This window comes from Apaloderma vittatum, unplaced genomic scaffold (genome assembly GCF_000703405.1).
Source record: "Apaloderma vittatum isolate BGI_N311 unplaced genomic scaffold, ASM70340v1 scaffold8727, whole genome shotgun sequence".
Lineage (NCBI taxonomy): Eukaryota > Metazoa > Chordata > Aves > Trogoniformes > Trogonidae > Apaloderma > Apaloderma vittatum.
This window is the reverse complement of record NW_009724474.1, coordinates 15,180-34,862: the sequence shown is the minus strand read 5'-3', so window position 1 is coordinate 34,862 and position 19,683 is coordinate 15,180. Positions and strand designations below refer to the sequence as shown.

The 19,683-nt window shown below is 41.3% G+C and overlaps 1 protein-coding gene across 1 annotated transcript; it reads left to right on the top strand.

Moving 5' to 3' along the window:
* Positions 1-136: 136 nt before the first annotated feature.
* Positions 137-18,555, top strand: PARVG (parvin, gamma). The gene is made up of 12 exons (XM_009872518.1): positions 137-215; positions 721-785; positions 3,804-3,906; positions 4,929-5,069; positions 5,496-5,611; positions 8,278-8,333; positions 9,305-9,327; positions 11,371-11,432; positions 11,546-11,614; positions 12,758-12,859; positions 16,559-16,631; positions 18,476-18,555. The coding sequence occupies exons 1-12, from the start codon at positions 137-139 to the stop codon at positions 18,553-18,555; spliced, it is 969 nt and encodes a 322-aa protein (XP_009870820.1).
* Positions 18,556-19,683: the final 1,128 nt, after the last annotated feature.

The following is a 19,683-nucleotide window of genomic DNA, read 5'->3' as shown; positions in this document are numbered from 1 at the left end:
ATGAAATAGTAAATAGAAAAAAACGCACACCTTTCAGTTTGTTTTGATCTTAGCACTAATTTTAATCTTAACGTGCCTGTACTCATGTTCCTTTTCCCCTGTATTTTTTACCAGTTTACTAGGAGTGAAAAAGACAATGGATCCCCACTTTTTAAATGCCTTTACCCAGCCTGCTGTACTTAATCAATTCCTACCTGATACTGTCATCCCCCAAGGTATGTACTTTATGAACCAGGACAGAAAAATATCCAAAGAATGACCTGAAGAACCAGTCAGAAAATGTGCAGTACAAATGAATTGTGTATTTTTCAGCATTGGTCCCATGTTTCTTTTCAGCAATGAGTAAGCTCTGTGCATATAATTTGGCTGCTGTCTCTCTAAAGGCAGATCATGAAGAAGCAACACAAATTCTAGCTGGTTCTTTAACTGAAATTTAAATTTCACACATAAGGATCTGACCAAGTTTGTTATCCTCTTTCCAGATCTTACTTATCTGAATTACACTGAAGCATAATTTGCAAGAGTAGTCTTAATTGTCTCATATACCATTTTCTTGCTCATAAGTTAAAACAAGAAATTACAGTGTTGGTAGAAACATGGCAATAGAAATATGACATTAAGTGTTATTGAGTAATATTAAACTGATAGTAGGTTTTATAGCAAGCTTGGAATCAGTCATATGTGGTAATTGTAGTGGATCTTGTTTGCTTCCTTTCATAGGTGAGAAGAAGAAACTAATAAAACCAACCTCAAGCAACAATCCCAAACTGGAAGAATTAAAATTGGTACTGTTTCTTTTGCTATATTGCTTAACCCTCATCTCAGGTTGTTTTAACCTGTAGTGTTAATGCTTAGCTCTGTAAATTCCCCAAGTCTCTGGTCCTGGTCCCTTGCTTTCTATGGATGGGGACAAGCTCTGCTTTTGGCATTTGGGCTCCGCATAACTAAACCCAAACTTTAGCATAAGCACAGTGCCAGGATGGCTGGGGCCATAGAAGATCAAGCTTCAAATGCCTGCATCACCTAAGAGCTGTCACTGCTGTGTGTAAAGTGGAGCATAGATTTAAAAACTGAGTTTCTTCTTGTATGACACCTCTCCTAATTTGGGACCAGAAGTACCCAGTTGCTACTTTATTGTAATGATAGCGTAATAGCAATGAGTATCCAACTGGAACAATGGACCGTGACTGAAAGCAAGCCCACGCCAGCATTTGCTGTGACTAAAGAGACATGTTTGGATGTGTGTAAGTTTGCTGCCCTGATCCCATGATAACAAGTTTTAGGATTGCTGTGCTGATTTGCAACAGTTTTCTGTCTTGTCTTCTACCTCCAGTGGCAGCTGGTGTAGCTGTAATGCAGCCTGATAGCATAGGGCAGAGGAGAAGGGATGCAAGTCACCAAGAATTCAGGAGAAAAGCTGTCAGGCTGTTGTGTGGTACATTGTCTGCTTGAGGTAACGGTGAAGGATGAATCCTATTTCACAGGAAAGTGCTTTATTTCCAAGTAATTTTGAAAATCTCCCTTGTGCCTTCCATCATGATGTTTCTCTAATGGCACAGCCCAGGGGAAGGCTAACATTCTCAAATTTCCAGGAAGAAAAGTGACATATCTCTTCTGAGACCAGCACTTCTTGCATTGTGGAGATACACAAATTGTTATAAATACCATGAAAACCAGCTTAGGCTATGTGCTGATGTGTGTATTATATGGCATTCATAAATCCATAAATATATGTGTTTCTATATTATGTGTTCTTAAACCTTCATGCACATTTGATCAAAAATATTTTTGTGTCAGCCTTTCACAGTGTTTTTATACAAAAGAGACAATCTGAAAGGTGGTGCTGCGAAGTGGAATTATGTTGTCTACAGAGACACTGAATTTGTTCTTTCCAGACTGCCAAAAATGAAGAGCTTTCCTAAGTTTATGAAGATTTCTGTATTCTTCAGAGCTTAATCTGTTTTCTGTCAGAGACTCCTGAAACAATATTCTTCACTGTCTAATTTCTTTTCTTTGGATGGTGAGGAGGTGGAAATTTGGTCCCAAGGGAGGCAGTCTTCTGAGTGCCCATCAGTGCCACTGACTGCCTTCATAATCTAAAGAGTTCATGGCTCCTCCAGAGAAGAGATTGGATGACGGTGGGGAACAGGGAAGTATCTTCAAGGGAAGAGTAAGAGAAGGAAACTCGCTTGGGAGAAAGACTGTTCCACTGCATTTTCATTCTGAGGCAGCTTTGGGGAACTAAGGAATGTGAAATGGCTCGCTGTCATTGCTATAAATACCGAACTGCATGTAAAATAGAAGATGATTACATTTGGAAGCCAGTAGCAAACTTCTTGAAGTATTCCTTTTCTCCTTTCCCTGTTTATTAATTTTCGGACATAACGCTCTGCTCTGCAGCCGAGTGGGGCCCCCGCATCTGGACTGGAAGCTGAGTGGTGTGAGCTGCAGGCTCTGGATGTGGTTTTTCAGAGCTGAGATAGCAAATGGGGGAATCTCATAGGGATCTGTACTCGGCAGTACTTTCTGCTTTTCCGACTTCCATCTGGGTGTACCCTTATGTTTGGAGTACCGCTCTATCCCTCACACATCTAAAGCATTGCCAGATCTTAACCTGCAAGCATTAGCTAAGGAGCACAGCCTTCTGGTCTAGAAAATTCTTTTTACTTCTTAGCTGAACAAGTATATTACGAACACTTTGACAGCTTCTCAGTTCAGACAAGTGCCAGTGCCTGGCATTTTTGTTTCTTGTGCAGTTTCAAGCATCTCAGAGATACATAGATTTTTTTTTTTTTTTCAAACTGCTCTTTACATTTTTGTTCATGCTGGCTAACTTAGAGATCTGCTATGATTTTTCTCCTCTATTTAGAGTGAGTGAGAAGGAAGTTATCCACATAACAAACTCCAGACACTTACCTGTAGCAAAAATAGCCATACAAGGAATACCTGTCGCTCTTTTGAGAGGTTCGTGTTAACAGCCATTTGGGAATACTGCTTTGCAGTTCTGCTTCAGCAGGTCATCTTCCCTTTCTAGCAGTGTATGTGGCTAAAACACATACTTGGGGAGTGCTGAGGAGCTCCTTTGGTTTCCTGTGTAGGAGCACAGTCCTCAGGGAAGGGGTTGCAGGGCCAAGGGATGGGGAACGTGGTTCCTTTCGAGCTGTTGCCAGCCCTTGGCTTCCTGAGCAGCTTCCCTTTGCATGGGCAGGAAGGATATTGGAACGGGCGATGGGAAAACTACTAGGTAAGAAAGCAAAATAAACAAAATACTTTCCCTCCCCCCACCAAAAAAAAAAGATATTTGGAGACAGATTAGTGCAAATTTGCAAAAGGAAGAAGAAAACAGAAGTAGGAGAGGAAAGAGAGGAGTGCTTGTGACACAGGTGACTATAAGAAACAGCCAACATTCATTCATTCACAAAGCCTCTTTTCTTACAAATTTTTGTCTGACAGTTCCATTTGTGTGAGTTCTGTGATGCCTAATGAAGGCAGGGGTTGGGAAGTGTACTCTGCAGCCTTTTCCCTTGTGGAGCTGAGAATAGGGTCTGCCTCTCCACCTGTGTACTAGATTCATAGGAATATAACTTGTGAGTTGTCTGTCTCACTTGAAAATTAGGGAGAGATAACATACTTAATTTCCCTTTAAAAAACAACCAAAAAAGCTCAAAGGAAGTGGAGGTTGAAAGCAAACCAAGATATGAGATAAGGGACTAAAGAGGAAGGTGAAACACAGTATGGCACCGAGTGCTGTGCTGTCTCAACAACAAGAATATAATTCTCAGCTGCTTTGTTTTCCTCCACAGTTATTGATTGACTGGATTAACACAACTCTGAAAGAGGAACACATAGTAGTTAAAAGTCTGGAAGAAGATCTGTATGATGGGCTGGTACTTCATCATCTTTTGGGTAAGCTGCTGCTTTGAGCTTATCTCGCAAACAAATCACATGGAGGACTTCCAGGTTAGAGAATAAACTTGATGAATCGAGGTAGCAGTGATCTGCTAGAGTCTTGGTTCTTGCTGACAGAGAAAGCTCTGCACTGTGAACCATCTGTGATAACTGCAGTTCTGAGCCTGACGATCCACTATTGCTTTTGCATAATTATTTTTCTTCCAATAAAGTCTTTTCACTTACTAGTTCATATAATTAAAAGGATAACTTTGAAGTGTGAAATTAGGGTGCCTCTGAAGGGAAGGGGGGCTTCATAAGCCAAGAGCACAAAAGTTACTTGTGATGCTACCAGAAGCATTTGATGGAATCAGGACTAAAATTTATATTTTCCTGCTTTAAAAATAAATAAATAAAATCTTCTAGCTCTAAAGCACTAGGCTAGAGCTGGAACTGATGAGAATTCAAGAGGCTCTGTACACTAAGAGCTGCTTGTATAAAGATGTGATCTCTTGGAACAGCCTGTTGGTCTCCATCTCTCCTGCTCCTTTCTTTCTCCTCTTGGTTTCTTTGAGGATGTCTTTCAAATCATATCTCGTTTTCACCAATGCTGAGGGCAGCAGTGTGAACATGATTGGCTTATTTTCATAGGTTTACCTGCTTGAGCAATGACCTGGGATTTCTTCTATATAAGTCAGTTGATATTGCCTTTGTATAGGAAAGATTCACTCGTTGGGTTCCTATAGTTTCCATTAGGAAAATGAGGAACATGAAGTGCCAGGTTTGGTGGGTGATGCTTGAGTCCTCTCCCTTTTGTAGAGCTTCACCGATTTTACCAAGGCTTTCAGAGAGCGCAGGAGTTTAACAAGGCGTACAGCTGTGGGACGTGGGTCTGTGGAAGCTATTAAGTGGTATTGAATGTATAAAAGAAGGCTTTTTGTGCTTTGTTCTCATTTTATGTTTCTGCTTTATTTTTATTTTTTTTTCCTATGGTGGTGTTAAAATACATCCTTCTCCTTCAAATGGACCCTCTGTCAAAGAAAACCTAGGATCTGTCAAGCTGGATGTTGACAAGATTGCATTAACAGAAAATAAACAGCGACAGAAACTCTCTGTGATTCTGGAAGCTGTGGCTAAGTGTTTGCAACTGGAAGAAAGTCAGCTGAAATGGAGTGTGGAATGTAGGTGCAGAAGTGAAATTGGAGAAATCTGTCCACTACAGGGTTTCTCTGCTATAAAGCTGCTATGAGGCAAAGGGGTGCCAGGACAGTAATGAAACAACCTGCTTTGAATTATATTGAATGGAAGTGGGACAGGAATATCTGACCCTAACTGGGTCATGTGAGCTTCATCCTCTTAAGTGTGTGGCTTGTGGACTACATAACAGCCCTCGGCACCAATATGTGTGTTTCACAAAAAGGACTTTTAAGGTGTGGTATTGCTCAATTGTGATGTTATATAAACCCAGGTCTGGTGTCTCACCTATGTTATGACCCTCCATGAGTTTGGGATCCTCTGCAGAGGGAGAATCTATGATATTAGAGAAAAGTTTACTTGTTTTGCACAGTAAACATTGCTTGTTTTTTTTTTTTCTTTACATGGAATAGCAATCTTGAAAAAGGACTTACTGAGCACACTGCATCTTCTGGTTGCAATAGCAAAGCACTTCAAACCCAACCTGGCCATGCCTCCAAATGTTCAAGTAGAAACAATCACCATTGAGGTAATTATAATTTTGATATTTGTTACAGTAGATCTTAGCTCCAAAACACTCACTCAGGGAGATTTTTGGGTCCAAAACACTGATTTAGGGAGATTTTGGTCAAGTTGGATGAGGTTCTGAGCAACCTGATCTAGTGAAAGATGTCCCTGATTAGTGAAGGGAGATTAGAGTAGATGACATTTAAAAGTCCCTTCCAAACCCAGATATTCTATGATTCTAGAGACCTTTCACAAGACTAATTTGCTTAGAATTAGAGAGGAATGTGTGTGCAGCTGTGAAAGAGATACCTGTATTTTCTGTGAACTTTGCCTTTTCATTTCTGAATTTGCTGGCCTGGACTGTCATTTTGTTCTCAGTCCAGATGCTGTATCTTTAAAAGGGTAGAAAATCTACACTGTTTTTATTCCTTGATCAGAAAAAGAAATGGTCTAAACAGGAAACAGCTCTTGATCCCTGTGAAGAAGAAAAATGAGAAATTCTGCTGTTACCAAGTGTTTTAAAATAGGAGCCTGCACTCATAAATCTTGACACTGGTTTAATACTGAGGGTTTTTTTGTTTCTGTAGGAGATTTTGCTCCCCGTCCATTGGGGCCACATTTTTGTTTTTCTCTAGAAGTTGAAATCTACATGCTTTCTTCCTCTGTTTTGTTTCATGAAGTCAACTCTGGGCCTTTAGAATACCAAATATGCCACAATTTGGGTTATAATTGCAAAAAATGATGCTGCTGTGTTACAGTTTCAGCAGAGAGTTTTCAATTCAGCGGCGTTGGGGGCTGAGCACATGATCTGTATGGCACAACCCAGTGCTCTTCCCTCTTTGGAGGATCATAACTGGAACAGAAACGAAGCATGCCCTTGAGTTACATGTGTTACTTTAGGGGGTTTAAAAGTGTCCTGGAGACACAGCTTCTTCTGGGGCTTGGTTCTGCAAAGGTAGCCATCGTGGCCCTGTCCCAGCTGAGGAGTGGTCTCTCTGGTATCTAATGGGAGTTCAAATTGGGCATTGTGGTGCATGCTCATGTTGTGTGGGTCTGATCAGTAACAAGCCAGTCTCTGAGGAAAACAGCCCTCCAACTAGTGCCTTTTGTGGGAGGCTGTGAGTGCCTCAGCTGTGCAGGAATTAGGAGGGATTATCTGTGAAACTGCAGTGTCAGATAAGGCTGTTAACCCTGAGAGAGACAGAGGAGGGAAAATGGAGATAGTGGAGTTCATAGAATGCATTGGATTGAAAGGGACCTTTAAAAGTCATCTAGTCCAACCCTCTGCAGTAAGTGGGGATGTCTTTAGATCAGGTTCCTCAGAGCCTTGTCAAACTTGACCTTAAATGTCTCCAGGCATGTGGCCTCCACCACCTCTCTGGGCAACTTGTCCCAGTGTTTCACCACTCTTAGTAAAGAAATTCTTCCTAATGTCTAGTCTACATCTATCCTGCTCCAGTTTAAAACCATTGCCCCTCATCATATTGCTAGTTGCCTCTTCCTTACTAGCCACTCCCCAGCTTTCCTGTAGGCCCCATTCAGGCACTGGAAGGCTGCTCTAAGGTCTCCGTGGAGCCTTCTCTTCTCCAGGTTGAACAAACCCAACTCTTTCAGCCTGTCCTTGTAGGAGAGGTGCTCCAGCCCTCTGATCACTTTTGTGGCCCTGCTCTGGACCCGCTCCAACAAGTCCACATCCTTCTTGTGTTGAGGACTCCAGAGCTAGATGAGGTATTCTAGGTGAGGTCTTGCCCTGGCCGAGCAGAGTGTCAGAATCACCTCTCTCTATCTGCTGGCCACACTTCTTTTGATGCAACCCAGGATGTTATTGGTGTTCTAGGCTGCGAGTGTGCATTGTTGGCTTGTGTTGAGTTGTGGTAGTGAGCTGATTCCCCATAGGAGAAATCAGTGCTCCTGGTGGGGATGGTAATCATTAAGTCAAAAATGAGGAAAGCCCATGAGGGCACAGCTCAGAAGAGGGGTTGAGGGTAGGAAGGGGGAAATGTTGAGGAAGCTGCAAGGGAAGTAGAGGCGACCTGGCCTTCCTGCGACCCATGATGGTGGAAAGGACCTGCCTTTGCCCTGGTGGGGCTGGATGTGCTCTTCAGACTGTCAGTTGGGTTGAAGAGTTGGGTTTTTTTTCAATGTTTTGTTGAATGCTAGGATTTATATAGAGGAACAAAGATACAAGGATATAAGCAAAGATCCCAGGTTGCTTAAGAGATAGTGAGAATTCCCAACCTAAATGTAAGCAACCCACCAAACTGAAGTCCTCTGCGAGGCAGGATTCATAAATGAGTGGCTGGCCATGGAGTCATTATAAGGCACAGATGACCTCCTCCAGTGTTGTAAAACTGAAGAGTCCTTTAATGCTATGAGATGTCCAAGGACCAAAGTAGCTTGCATTCAACAAGTCCCCAGGTCAGCATGCCAGCCTCTGAATTTCAGCAGCTGAGGGGAACAACATGCTGCTCCTTTGGCTTCTTCTGAGGTAACTTCTGTTTCGAGAGTGAAGAGAGAATAAATGAGGAGCAAACTCTCAAAGTGCCTGTGCTAATTGTACTGGGCTTCTTGGATAAGTGCCCTCTGGTAATCATTTAAGGCAGCAAACAGGTCACGAAAGCCTCATTAATACTTACAGATTTTTTTTTTGTGTTACAAACCCAGAAATATTTGTTGTCTTTTTAACAGAACACCTCCAGAGGATTAAAGACAGTAAGTGCAACGGAATATATCACAGGAAACAAGTAAGAAGGGATATGTCTGTTTTTTACACTATCAGTTAGAAAGGAAATACTGTGGGTGTTTTCCCTCTTGGAAAAATAGCTGGGATCATGGTGATGACAAAAAGCATAAACCCAGGCATGCATGCACATGCAAAATTTTTTTCTGATTTCTCTCCTTTTTTTTCCCTCTTCAGGTTTGGTATTATGATGGTACTCTTTACTCTTCATATAAACTCTAAAATAACATATATGACTATTTCTGAGGCTTAATGTTTGTCATTGCCATGGAATATAATAACAAATATAATAAAAATCAAGTACTGTAAGTTTATCAGTCTCAGACTAAAGTGGAAATTATCTAAAGCCACAGCGTTTTAAATCTACTTTTAATTTATTGCTACTGTGTCATTAAATAAAGTTCTTTTCTTATTTTACTATGAAAGAAAGTTTTGAGCTTGCTGAGTTTGTGAGTTTGTCATTATTTAGTGAGTTAAGTAGTAAGATGCCATTTATATACTGAAAAAGTATGGACATAATTTGAAGAACTAGAAACAGATTTTCCTAGTATTGTCTTTTATATGCTAGAACATCTTCAAAGTCTAATATCTGCTTAGTGACGTGGATTAGTGGGGGACTTGGCAGTACTAGGTTAATGGTGGGACTCGATGATCTTAAAGGTCTTTTTCAACCCAAAAGATTCTGTGAGTCTATGAGCAGCTAATTGGAAGAACATATTATGGCTTGTGCTTATAAAATAAATTTCCATTGGTCTCTGGTCCAGTTAAAATCTCATATGCTTCCAAGAGCCTAGGTGGATATACAGTGTATTTAAAAATATCTTTTGGGAAGTTACTGTAACATAAAGTTAATAGCACATTGTACTGTATCTCCTGCTTTACAAGATAGCTGGTGGCACAGATAAGCTTTGCTTGTGAATAAGATTAGTTCTGCTGAATGCTTTTTCTAATTCTTCCTTTTTATTGCACTTTTAGAGACAATTTAGGAGCGCAGTCAAGTAAGTACTGGCATTGCCATGTTCCGTGTTTCATTGTTGTGTGCAATTATACATCACCTTCTGATCCATTTTTACCTCATGATAAAAATCGGTATGCTCCCATTAGAGCTAATGGGCATTCATGGATTTCCCCTAGTGTTTTTCCCTAGATGTCTTCTGCTAAAGTCTGGGGCCGGTTAGCTCAGTCGATTGAGCATGGTGCTGATAGCACCAAGGTCGTGTGTTCGATTCCTGTTCGGTCCCCATGTGTTGCCTGATCCAGTCGAGAGGAGGCGTCCCTGCCCATGACAGGGAGGCTGGCTTAAATGATCTCTAAGGTCCCTTCCAGCCTAGGCCAGTCTATGATTCTATGAATATCATCTGGAAATGAGGTGGCGGCTTTGCCGCAAGAGATGGGAGGTAAGACAGGGAAGGAAGCGGTAGGTTGATGACCTGACAGAGAAGACTTGTCTGGGCGCAAAGTATATCTTGGATTTGCATGTTCACCTCATTCCCTGTCGGAACTATTTATGAACATAATAGCTTGAGAATTGTGCTTCTTGTTGCCCCCAGTTTCAGTATAGTTTCCCTTCTGTAGTTTGCAAATGAGATTTTGAAACCTACTGGTGCTCAATTATGGATGGCAGCTCAGTAAATCCAATGTCCCCAGGGTTTTTACCCCTAGGGCTTTTGAGGGCTGTGGAACACAGACCTCAGTGTGAGCCGCTCTGCCTTGCGGCAAAGGAGCTCATTGCATTCCCAGTGAATCAAGGCAACCATCTTAATTCTCTGCTGTGCCCTTTATGTTAGCATTTTCATCCTTTGCAGAGGTGCAAACTGTATCATTTAATACTTATTTATCGCTTATTACACTGAGTGGTCTCTAGTGTGGGCTGAAATTGGGAAAAAAAAAACCACCAACAAACCACCCTGTAATTAGGTGTTTCTTCCAGTTGACTGATTCTGCTGGAAAGAGAAATCTGCAATTTAGTCTTCAAAATGCTCTCTCTGTTTTTGACATGGCTTGCTTAACAAAGAAATCCCAAAGCGTGGCTCCAGAAGAGGGCTCTCTAGTTTGCAAGACCGTTGCAGGTTTCAGGCTGTTGCTGAGCAATTTGTTCTATGGATTTACCTATTATTGCTCCTGTGGCAACACCGTAACTGGGAGATCCGAGAAACCCTTTCACAGCGGTGGCTTCTCTGTTGCTGGGTGTTTGGAGGAATCTTCCTTAAAGCTGCCTTTGCTTGCCTGCACCCTAGAAACTGGTCCTCCATTTAGTTATGCTGCTGGAGTGACATTGATTTTTAAGGGTGTTTCAAATTCTTTGTTCGTGCTAGAACCAAAACAATCTTGTGGCTGGGTTAGCATGAGGAGAGGTGTCCTACTCTCACTAAACCTGGGCCAAAAATGCAGGTGAGGGTAGGCATTCACAGGGACTTCGATGAATCTCATTTCCTTGGAAATCTTTAAACTCATGCTAGTTCTCTGGTACAGCACTGTTGGCATCAGCTTCATGCCTGCCTTTAAACTGTGTGGCAGCATTGGTCATTTTTGAGATCAGTGAATTTTCAGAGTGTCTCCAGACAGGACATCTAGTCTGTGTTTTCTTTGAAGGAAGGGGGATGTTTTTCTGCAAATTTGATGTAACCGGCGTTTCTGTTGGAGGGAGAGCAGTAAAATGTATAGCTCTTCTTATCTGCTTACAATATTTTAACTCAGAGGTTCAGGATTAAAAAAAATTCATAACTGAAAAGAGATAAACTGTAAGATGTGGATGTTAGCTGTTGCTCACACTGGTGGCAGCACAAATCTTGAGAACATCTGCAGGTGAAAATTATAGAGCTGAATTAATTAAATTGTTTTCTCTGATGTGGTCAGGCTGAAGGGAAGCCTGTCGCTCTGTCCTCTGATAAATACAAAGGCAAGATTTTTCCCTTATCTCCCTACAACTCTCTTCCTCCTTGGCTTACAATGTGTGAAGACCTTTCTCCGTCTGGAGCCAGTTTAAACCTCTGATCTGACAGTTATTCTAAATAATACCCATTAACATTGTTTTGATACAGAAGATGATGCCTTTGATGAATTATTTAGCCGTGCTCCAGATAAACTGGATGCTGTAAAAAAGGTAATTTACTTTTTTAATAGACACAAAATTTGTAAGGTAAAACGTAACTCGTTACTTCACTGAAAAAAAATGTTCTTTTCTTCCACCCCCTCCTCCCCTTCTGTTTTCTTCAGGTATTTTTGCAGTTTGTCAACCAACATGTTGGAAAATTAGGATTAGATGTGAAAGACATCGAAACTCAGGTAGTCTGCTCTAAGATGCATGTTAACCATGTTTTGTCAGCTGTTTTGAGTGTTTTCTGTCACCATTGTGATTCCTCCTTTGTGTTGTAGTATTTCGAAATTTGGCAACTTAACAATTATTTCTAGCTTCAGGTTAAGGTATCAGGCTTCAGTTTCTGAAGTTTCTGAAGCTAATAAGTAATGAAAAAATAGCTTTCTCTTGAATGCTGCTGTTGTAATCCTACAGAGAGCAATTTTCAGAGTCTGCCCAACTGCTATGGATGCTCTTTCTGACGGGATGGAGGTAAGGGTGTCCTGACAATTAAGCTGAAATCCAAGTTGATTGCTGATGCTTAGTGATTTTCTAATGCCAGATTTGCTCCATGGTAGGAAGGCCTGATTTTCAGTACATTTCAAAGTCCCATCCTCTGCACACTGAGCTTCTTTAGAGCCCGTGAAGTTGCAGGACAGGTGCTCATTAGGCATTTTGGGGTCACCTCCCATGACACCAGTGAAGAGAGGCACAGCTGCACCTCTGCTGTCCCCCTCCTCTGCTGCTGCCTCCAGGGAGGGCAGCCAGATTCTGATGTGGACTTGGGTAGGTGCAGAATTCCTCCCTGGGGAGCAAGCAATCAATGGGACATGAGTTCAGCAAACATCCCTCGTGGCTTTTTTCATTCCCTACTTCTGTGGACACCCGTGCAGAAATCAGCCGACAGCTCTTGCTTTGCTCCAGGCGTTCAAAACCTCGCTGCAGAGGTGGTCCTTGCGATTTATGCTGTGCAGATTAGAAGCAGAGCTTTCCTCTGATGCTCTTCTGGGTTTTCCTGGTGGGCAACAGTGAGAAAGAAAGTTTTGCAAGTGTTTTGTTGTAAATCTCAGGCACTAGGCAGAGTATTCTTTCATTTATAGTTAGGCCTTTGTCACTTCTGGCCATCTGAAGTCTCTTCACGCCTGGAATAGTTTGTTTTAATAGCTGTGCTTTTACAAAGTTGTATTTTTACTAATATGAACTGGAGAGCCTTGTGTAACTTCACTGTAGAAGAGGTTGAGGGAGCTGAGTCATGGGGCTGTCTGCTTGCCAGAGTCACTAGAGTGGCATTTACCAGAGTAATTTGCTAAAAGCCAACGTAATAAATAATATTCAGATCATTCTTCATCTAGTTTGCAGATGGAGTTATCTTACTTCTGTTAATTGGACAACTGGAGGGTTACTTTCTGAATTTAAGGGATTTCTTCCTGACTCCAGCCAGCACCGCGGAGATGGTAGGTTGTTATTTATAATTAAATAACACATAAAGGTAGAGCTTGAGGCTTCAAACATCTTGTGTATTTAATGCTTCTTTACATCACTAAAGAGCTCTGCCTCTTGCTTTGCTGCTGTGTATGAAGTCACATATATGGACAGTGTTTGCAGAATAGTGGTTTGGGTCAGTGCAAGTGCACACACTCGCTGCTATTAAAATACCTTGGAAGAGATTGGTGTCTTCTTCCAAGTTAATTATTATCTCATGGGAGACAAGCTATTGTTACTTGCATTTGTTTGGCAGATGCGTGGTTCTGAAGCCTTCCAGTGAAATACAGAGGCTCTGTGTGGTGGGGGTTAGGTATTCCATCTCCGATGAGTCTGTCCTACAAACATTTTTAAGTAGATGACCCCTTTTGCATAGCAGAACTGGTTCCCTATAGGCTTCTTTATTCTGCCCTAAAAATACACCTTAATCAACACATGACCTGAACGATTTAAAGGCCCCCTCTGTGCTCAGGAAGCTCTTGAGAATTTATGTATTTTCTTCCCCCGAGACTGGGAGCTGTAACCTACACAGCCAGACTTGCTTGACTCCTTTTTTCAATCTCTACCAGGCAGGTTTCAGCAGTGCTTTAAAAGAAAAAGGTGGCATCAGCAAGAAGGTAGCACTTGCTGGGCTGCCAGTGTAAAAGCCTCCTCCACAGATCTGGGGTGGTGAAATATTTTGAAATATTTGAGATATTTTCAAATTGTCTCTGGTGTGGGTAGGGATTTTTCATTCGGGTGACTGTATAGCTCTGAAAATCTTGATAGCGTAGCTATTTTTTTCTAGGTTATATTCAGTTAGATCTCTGAAGGTGAAATGTGTCAGATCCTTTTTGCTTGAGAGTTGCCTGAGAAGGGAATCTCTCCTCTGGCGTGGTTTGCATTACAGCTTCCCTGCACAGACAAGGCTTTCATCTGATTCATACCTCACTGCAGTTAATCTCCCTGGGCAATATTTATTCGTAATAACAATTCTCAGAGGTCCCATATTAATTAATAAATACTCCTGTGGAGCTTTTCATCAAAACATTTAGAAGCACAATCATCTGAGAACTATGTTCAAATTTTGTCAAAAAATCATTGCTGTCAGTTGATGACTGTTTAAGGTATTAAGAAAATGCATATTTTTTAAAATCTAAGAACAGGAAAAACATGTTTTGAAGGGTTGAATCAAATAATCAAAGCACTTGCTTGGAGGTGTGTTTCTTTTTCCTCCTCCGCTCATTTTTCAAAATTGTTCACTTCAGTCCATTGACTTGGAAATAGATTTTTAACATTTCCATTAACTTTATTCAGAGGAAGTCAATGAATGGCTTTTAATTTAGAATTTCTGTAGATTTTCAATGTTTTTCATTTTGGATCAGCCCAATTCCAGTCTCACAGATTGCTTTCAAGAAATGAGACACCCCTACATCTCAGGTACAAATCAGAGCTCAGACTTCCTAGTTCTTATACTGCACATGCTGGTCACTTACCCAGAGTATAATGAGGTTGGGTACCGGTTCAGTACAATTCTCTACATCCTAGTAATTTCATTTTAGCAAAGTTGTTTTCAAGTACTGGACCTACTGTTAAACCATTTGCCAAAGTGGTGTTTACTGTTTATTTCTCCTCTGATGTTCGTTACAAGATGAAAAGCGAGATGGCAACATCACTAAAAATATTGAGCGACCATAGTTCAGCTGTCATTTGTACATAAAATACGTCTTTCAATTCCCCTGTGCTTTCTAGCTCCCTGTCATTTTAGACATTAATTGGTACAGGGAAGTATGAAAATGTCACCTTTGCTGAGATTTAAAACATGTCGTTTGTGTTATAAAAACGGTGACAACCACATGCAGCTTTATGATGGGTGCAGTGCCTCAGCTTTCAGTCAAAAACCTTGTGGTTCAAGGCTGGTACATACACTTCATGAAAAACAAGGAAGGGAAGCTGGGGTGGAAGCGGTGATGCTGAGGAGGAAATAGAAACAAGAAATAGGGAGGGCAGGAGCTTGTGTTAGAGGGACAGGAGGGGTGAGGAAAGCAGGAGCAGAAATTTGGGAGGTGACCCGCCTACAGGTGCAAGAAGAAAACACTGTGCGCGGGTAGGTTTCTTGCAGGTTTTTTTCAGGTTTATTACTGAAAAATGAGGTTTACAAGTAATTGTAAAGGAGGTCCAGCTCTGCGCGCTCACGCGTGTAGAAAGGTGTGTGTTCTGAGATGAAGCATATAAGCACAAATTAGGTCAGGCTGAAATTAGGGGTGTGTGCAGTCACGAGATGAAGATCACGATGAAGGAGGGCACCTGTACTTATGAAAACTGTGTGAACTCGGTACTTTTGCCAAAACAGGCCCAGAGCTGAAATACCCCTAAATGTCCTGACCTCTGTCCAGTCATAAAGCCTAGAGAATTGTCCAGCTTTTTGGAGCTTGGAAGCTCAGCTGGCAGAAACAATCTATTTCTCTAGGTTGCCTTTCCTTAGTAATTATCAGTATTTCTGTCTGAAGATCACTTCTGAAATATGCATATTATCATTCCTTGCAAATTTCATATGTATTACAGAGGGGGAAATGTGCCCCTTTTAACCATGCTGGCTTGTTAAGGAAACGTTTGATTTATTCATTGCGATCAGAAAATTGTTGAGATCTGTATGAGCTTAAGCTCTCCTGGCTGCTGAGGATCAGCACAAGAAAACAAGCCCGAATTGAAACTGTCAGTCTCGGTTACTTGTAAACCAGAGAACCAGGGAGAACATAAATCTGTTGCCTCACTTCCAAGCATGCAGTTTTTGCTTGGCTCACGTGGAGGGGGACCCATGTGCTTATTGTTAGAAGATAGGGCATGTCAGGGAAGGGCATGGCAGCAGTTATGATATGCCTCCCAAAGGATAAAATGCTTGGTAGTCAAAGGAATGCACAAAGTGAGAATTTGAAGATCAATTGGGTCTTGTTACTTCGTTAGAGGAAGCGAGCTCGCTAATTACTGGCCAAGTAAACAACTGCCCTTCAGCTGTTATAAGCCGGTAATGGGATGTTGCATTAAAAAAATCATTCATGACTACAGCGTGTGATGCTGCTTTTATGTGGGGAAGGGAGAAAAACACTAGTGAGGAAAAATCAGGAAAATAGCCCAGCCTTCATTTATTGGCATGTGCTTAATTTGTCATGAGTAATATGAAGGCTATCATCATTACTGTTACTGTGTATAGTCATCTTTATATGTTAAAGTATACATTTCTACCTCACAAATATAGCATATCAGAAAATTTCCAATCTTTGTAATTCTGAATAAAACACAAAGAACTTTTTCCTTATGTATTTTTTGTTTGTTTGAAATATGGTAAGCATATAGGCATTGTTTAAAAAAAAATAGAAATAAATTCCATGCATCTGTTAGATCCAGTTATGAATTTCACCTGCTTTCCCTGTGGAAGCAGCCATTAACACAAAACTTCCACATGCAAGGTCTATTTTTAAATAAATTGATTATTCTGCCCATCTCATGGGGCACGTTTTGGATTTTACATCTCATTTTATATGATAATTGGTAGAAGTTCTGAAGGAGATGAATATGAGTACATATTTATGAATTGGTATCTTCAGCTCCTGGAGAAATACTTTTTAAAACCTACTGTCCAGTGTGTTGTTGCCTGGAAAATATTTTCTGTTCTCTCTCTCTCTCATCAACAGCTTCACAACGTTAACCTTGCATTGGACTTGCTGGCAGATGGAGGTCTTCTGAATTTTTCTGTGAACTCCGAAGGTGAGTTATAACACACAAACTTGTCTGGAATAGAATTGCTAATATCCTGGCTTAGCAAAAGTTAGGGTAATTGGAGAAAGTAGGTTCTGCAGTGCAATGCTGATGTATTTGGTTATATGGCTGCCTCATAGCTCCTCATTCAGAATGAATAAAGCTGAGAATTGTTTTGAACAGCCTTTGCTTCTATAGTAAAAATCTTGGATTGTTATTAGTAATTTTACACTGAACTTGAACTGTTTAATAAGTCAGTATTTGTTAAAGATTTAAAACAGTGGCAGCTCCAAAGCAAATTATGGCAGCTGAGCTGGAGGGAAAGCTATTTTCCTATCTCACAAAAAGTTCTAGTGCATTAAAAACAAACTTATCTCATGTGGGAAGATACCTTGTGGAATAGGTCCTGAAAATCAGAAACACTGATTGCTCTATTCAAATCCAGAAGAGCTAGTGGGTCGGTCTCCTGCGTGTGAAGTACATAGGTTTTAAGTTGCTATTTTTTCTAGCTGAGACCCGGGAACTGAATGTTGATCTCCTACATCCAAGTGAATGCTTTCATTGCTGACTTAATCTGTGTTTGTGTTCCTCTCTCTTGTCTCATCACAAAAAAAAAGAAAAAAGGAAAATATCTTCTGGATAAGTAAAAATTTCCAGTTAAAATCACACTCCACAGAAAAAAATTTTGACCGTGCCCTGGTAGGATGAAGGATGTGACTGTGGCTGTGGCTGCTTTGCCTGAGCCCTTGCACAGCACAGGGCACATAACCTTACCCCCTCAAAAGCTTGTTGAATAAGGAAATCAAATCTTTGCTAAAACTAGAAAGCATGACTTCTCCTCTTGTTAGTTATTCATAAGCAAGTAGGTGCACGTGTTTAGTATGTAACCCATGGCATCACAGAGGGCCAAGGATACAATTTAGGGCTTACTTTGCTTTGCCTTTTGTTTTCTTTTTCCACTGATGCTTTGGTGATGTTGGCAGTTTGCATGACGGGCACACACGAATTGTGGGCTTTTTGCCATACTGCGCAGAGCTAGGGGTTTGGAAAGCTATTTATGTTAACTTTGAAAAGGTTAACCTGCGTGAGCTCAGGTCTCCATGCTGAGATCCACCTTTTGTATGAAAGAAGTTAAACCCGTGCTCTCTTTCCTTTGGCTTTTATGCACTGCTGCAAATACAGAGTTGATCAGTGTAAGAAATACCGGTGCCAACATCTGCAGGACCTTTAGTTTTGAGAAAATCCTCAGCTAGTGATTGAGTTTAATATGATTATGGGGTACTTATTACAGCTACACTATTTAGTCTGTTCAAGGATCTCATTTGCCAGTGTTTCATTGTTAGTCTTTCTCCCAGTGATTTACAGCACTGTAAGAAGAACAGTAAACCCTCTAAATCAGTTAGCGACTTCCATTGCAATTGTTAAACACAAGAGCAGTTTATTTAGGCAAGAACGTGGAAGCTGAAAACTAAATGAAAAAAAGAAAACATCCAACAGCAGCAAAACACGATGGAAACTTTACAACCAAAAAATAGTGTCAAGTAATTCCCAACGTGATTCCTGACATAGAACTAAAGCTGTAAAATCTTAGAATTATTTCTTACTATGCATTATTTATTCTGACTTCCAGCAAGATAGTATGTTGAAGGTCCCTCTTCCTTATGTTCATTTAATAAATAAATAATTTTCTAACCCTCTAGTCCCTGTCTTGCTTCTTGTTACAATTAGATTGTCTAAGTTCATATTATAATTGGGGAAGGGTGGAAGATTGTCTTTGGCAGTTGCTTTCTGTTTCTGTTCCAGGGATTGCTAATACTTCCCATCTGGTTGTGTTGTTTCTTGTGTATCCACAGATATTGTGAATGGAGATACAAAGACTACAATGCGAATTCTCTATTGCTTGTATTCCAAGTATAAGGCCAAAGAAACATGAAGAGCAAGACCAAGAGCTTGGGCTATCGTTATTTTTTTCTTCTTCTTTTTCCCCTAGCATGTCATGGTCTGTTTTTGTGACTCCCAGCTCTGTTTGCCACTGTTTATGTGCATGCACTTGTATTTGGCACTTGCTGTATGAGCATTGTACATACAAGTAGGTATTTGTGCAAGATTTCATATATACCGTCTGGAAAACTCTAAGTATGTGTGTGTATCCAGGGCCAGGGTACTGTGTAGTTCTGTGGCTGTAACTCTTGCTCCAGCCCTGACTCTTGTTCCCTCTGAGCACCCCCTAATGCTGCAAAGAAGTGCAATGTGTGTTTATTCTGGACTGTGGATTCTTTGTTTCTGGGGAGGAATCTGGAAGCTGTTATTGCAATCTCCCCACTTCCCTGCTTCTGATTCACTCTGGAAACAAGAGAGGTGAAAGACCCACTGAGGCATCTCTGGGATGACTGCAGACACACTTGAAGCTCAAGTTCAGAACCTTCTTTACAGAGGTCATAAGCTTTTGTCACACTGGAGGATGTGGACTGGGCACGAAATGAATAGGTAGCTGAAATGAAATTTGACCTTATCAAGTGCTTGATAAAAGTTTCACCAATTTCCCGCTCGAATATGGCAGAAGGACCCAGAATAACATGCCGGCATGAGACTGTGCAGTGACAGAGGGGTCTCCTGCAGAGCTGTAGAAAGATGCCCTTATTTCCTTGCTAAGCTAGCGCCAAACTGTGGCCAGCTTGAGCCTTTAGCAGCCCTAATGTAATGTCTGACTGGGGCGAATGCTGATTCCTGTGTTGAGAATGTTGTGGGAGTGACTAAGACAACCGTGTGCTCTCTCCCGTAAGACGTGGGTAGATGCCAGCTTCCTCTGCAGCTGGTGGAAGTAGAGGCTGTCATGGGCAGGCTCAGTGAAACTCTCAGCTTCTGCTGCTTTTGGTAGCATACTTGTGCTGCAGAGGCTCTTCAGAGACTCTCTTAGCTGAATTTGTCCAGCGACTGTCCCCAAGCATCCCAGGAGCTCCCTCTGGATGCAGTGAGGCTGACCACAATTTATGTTAGCCCTCACCCTCGGTCTTTCTCCTGAGTTTTAAATCAGAACTCCTTCAAAACCGCCATCTACTCT

Bases quoted from the DNA above. Each gene is read 5' to 3' on its own strand.
- PARVG (XM_009872518.1), top strand. From the start codon at position 137: ATGGATCCCCACTTTTTAAATGCCTTTACCCAGCCTGCTGTACTTAAT. The intron at 8,334-9,304 runs GTAAGAAGGGAT...TTGCACTTTTAG, and splicing joins GAATATATCACAGGAAACAA to AGACAATTTAGGAGCGCAGT. The intron at 11,433-11,545 runs GTAATTTACTTT...TGTTTTCTTCAG, and splicing joins AACTGGATGCTGTAAAAAAG to GTATTTTTGCAGTTTGTCAA.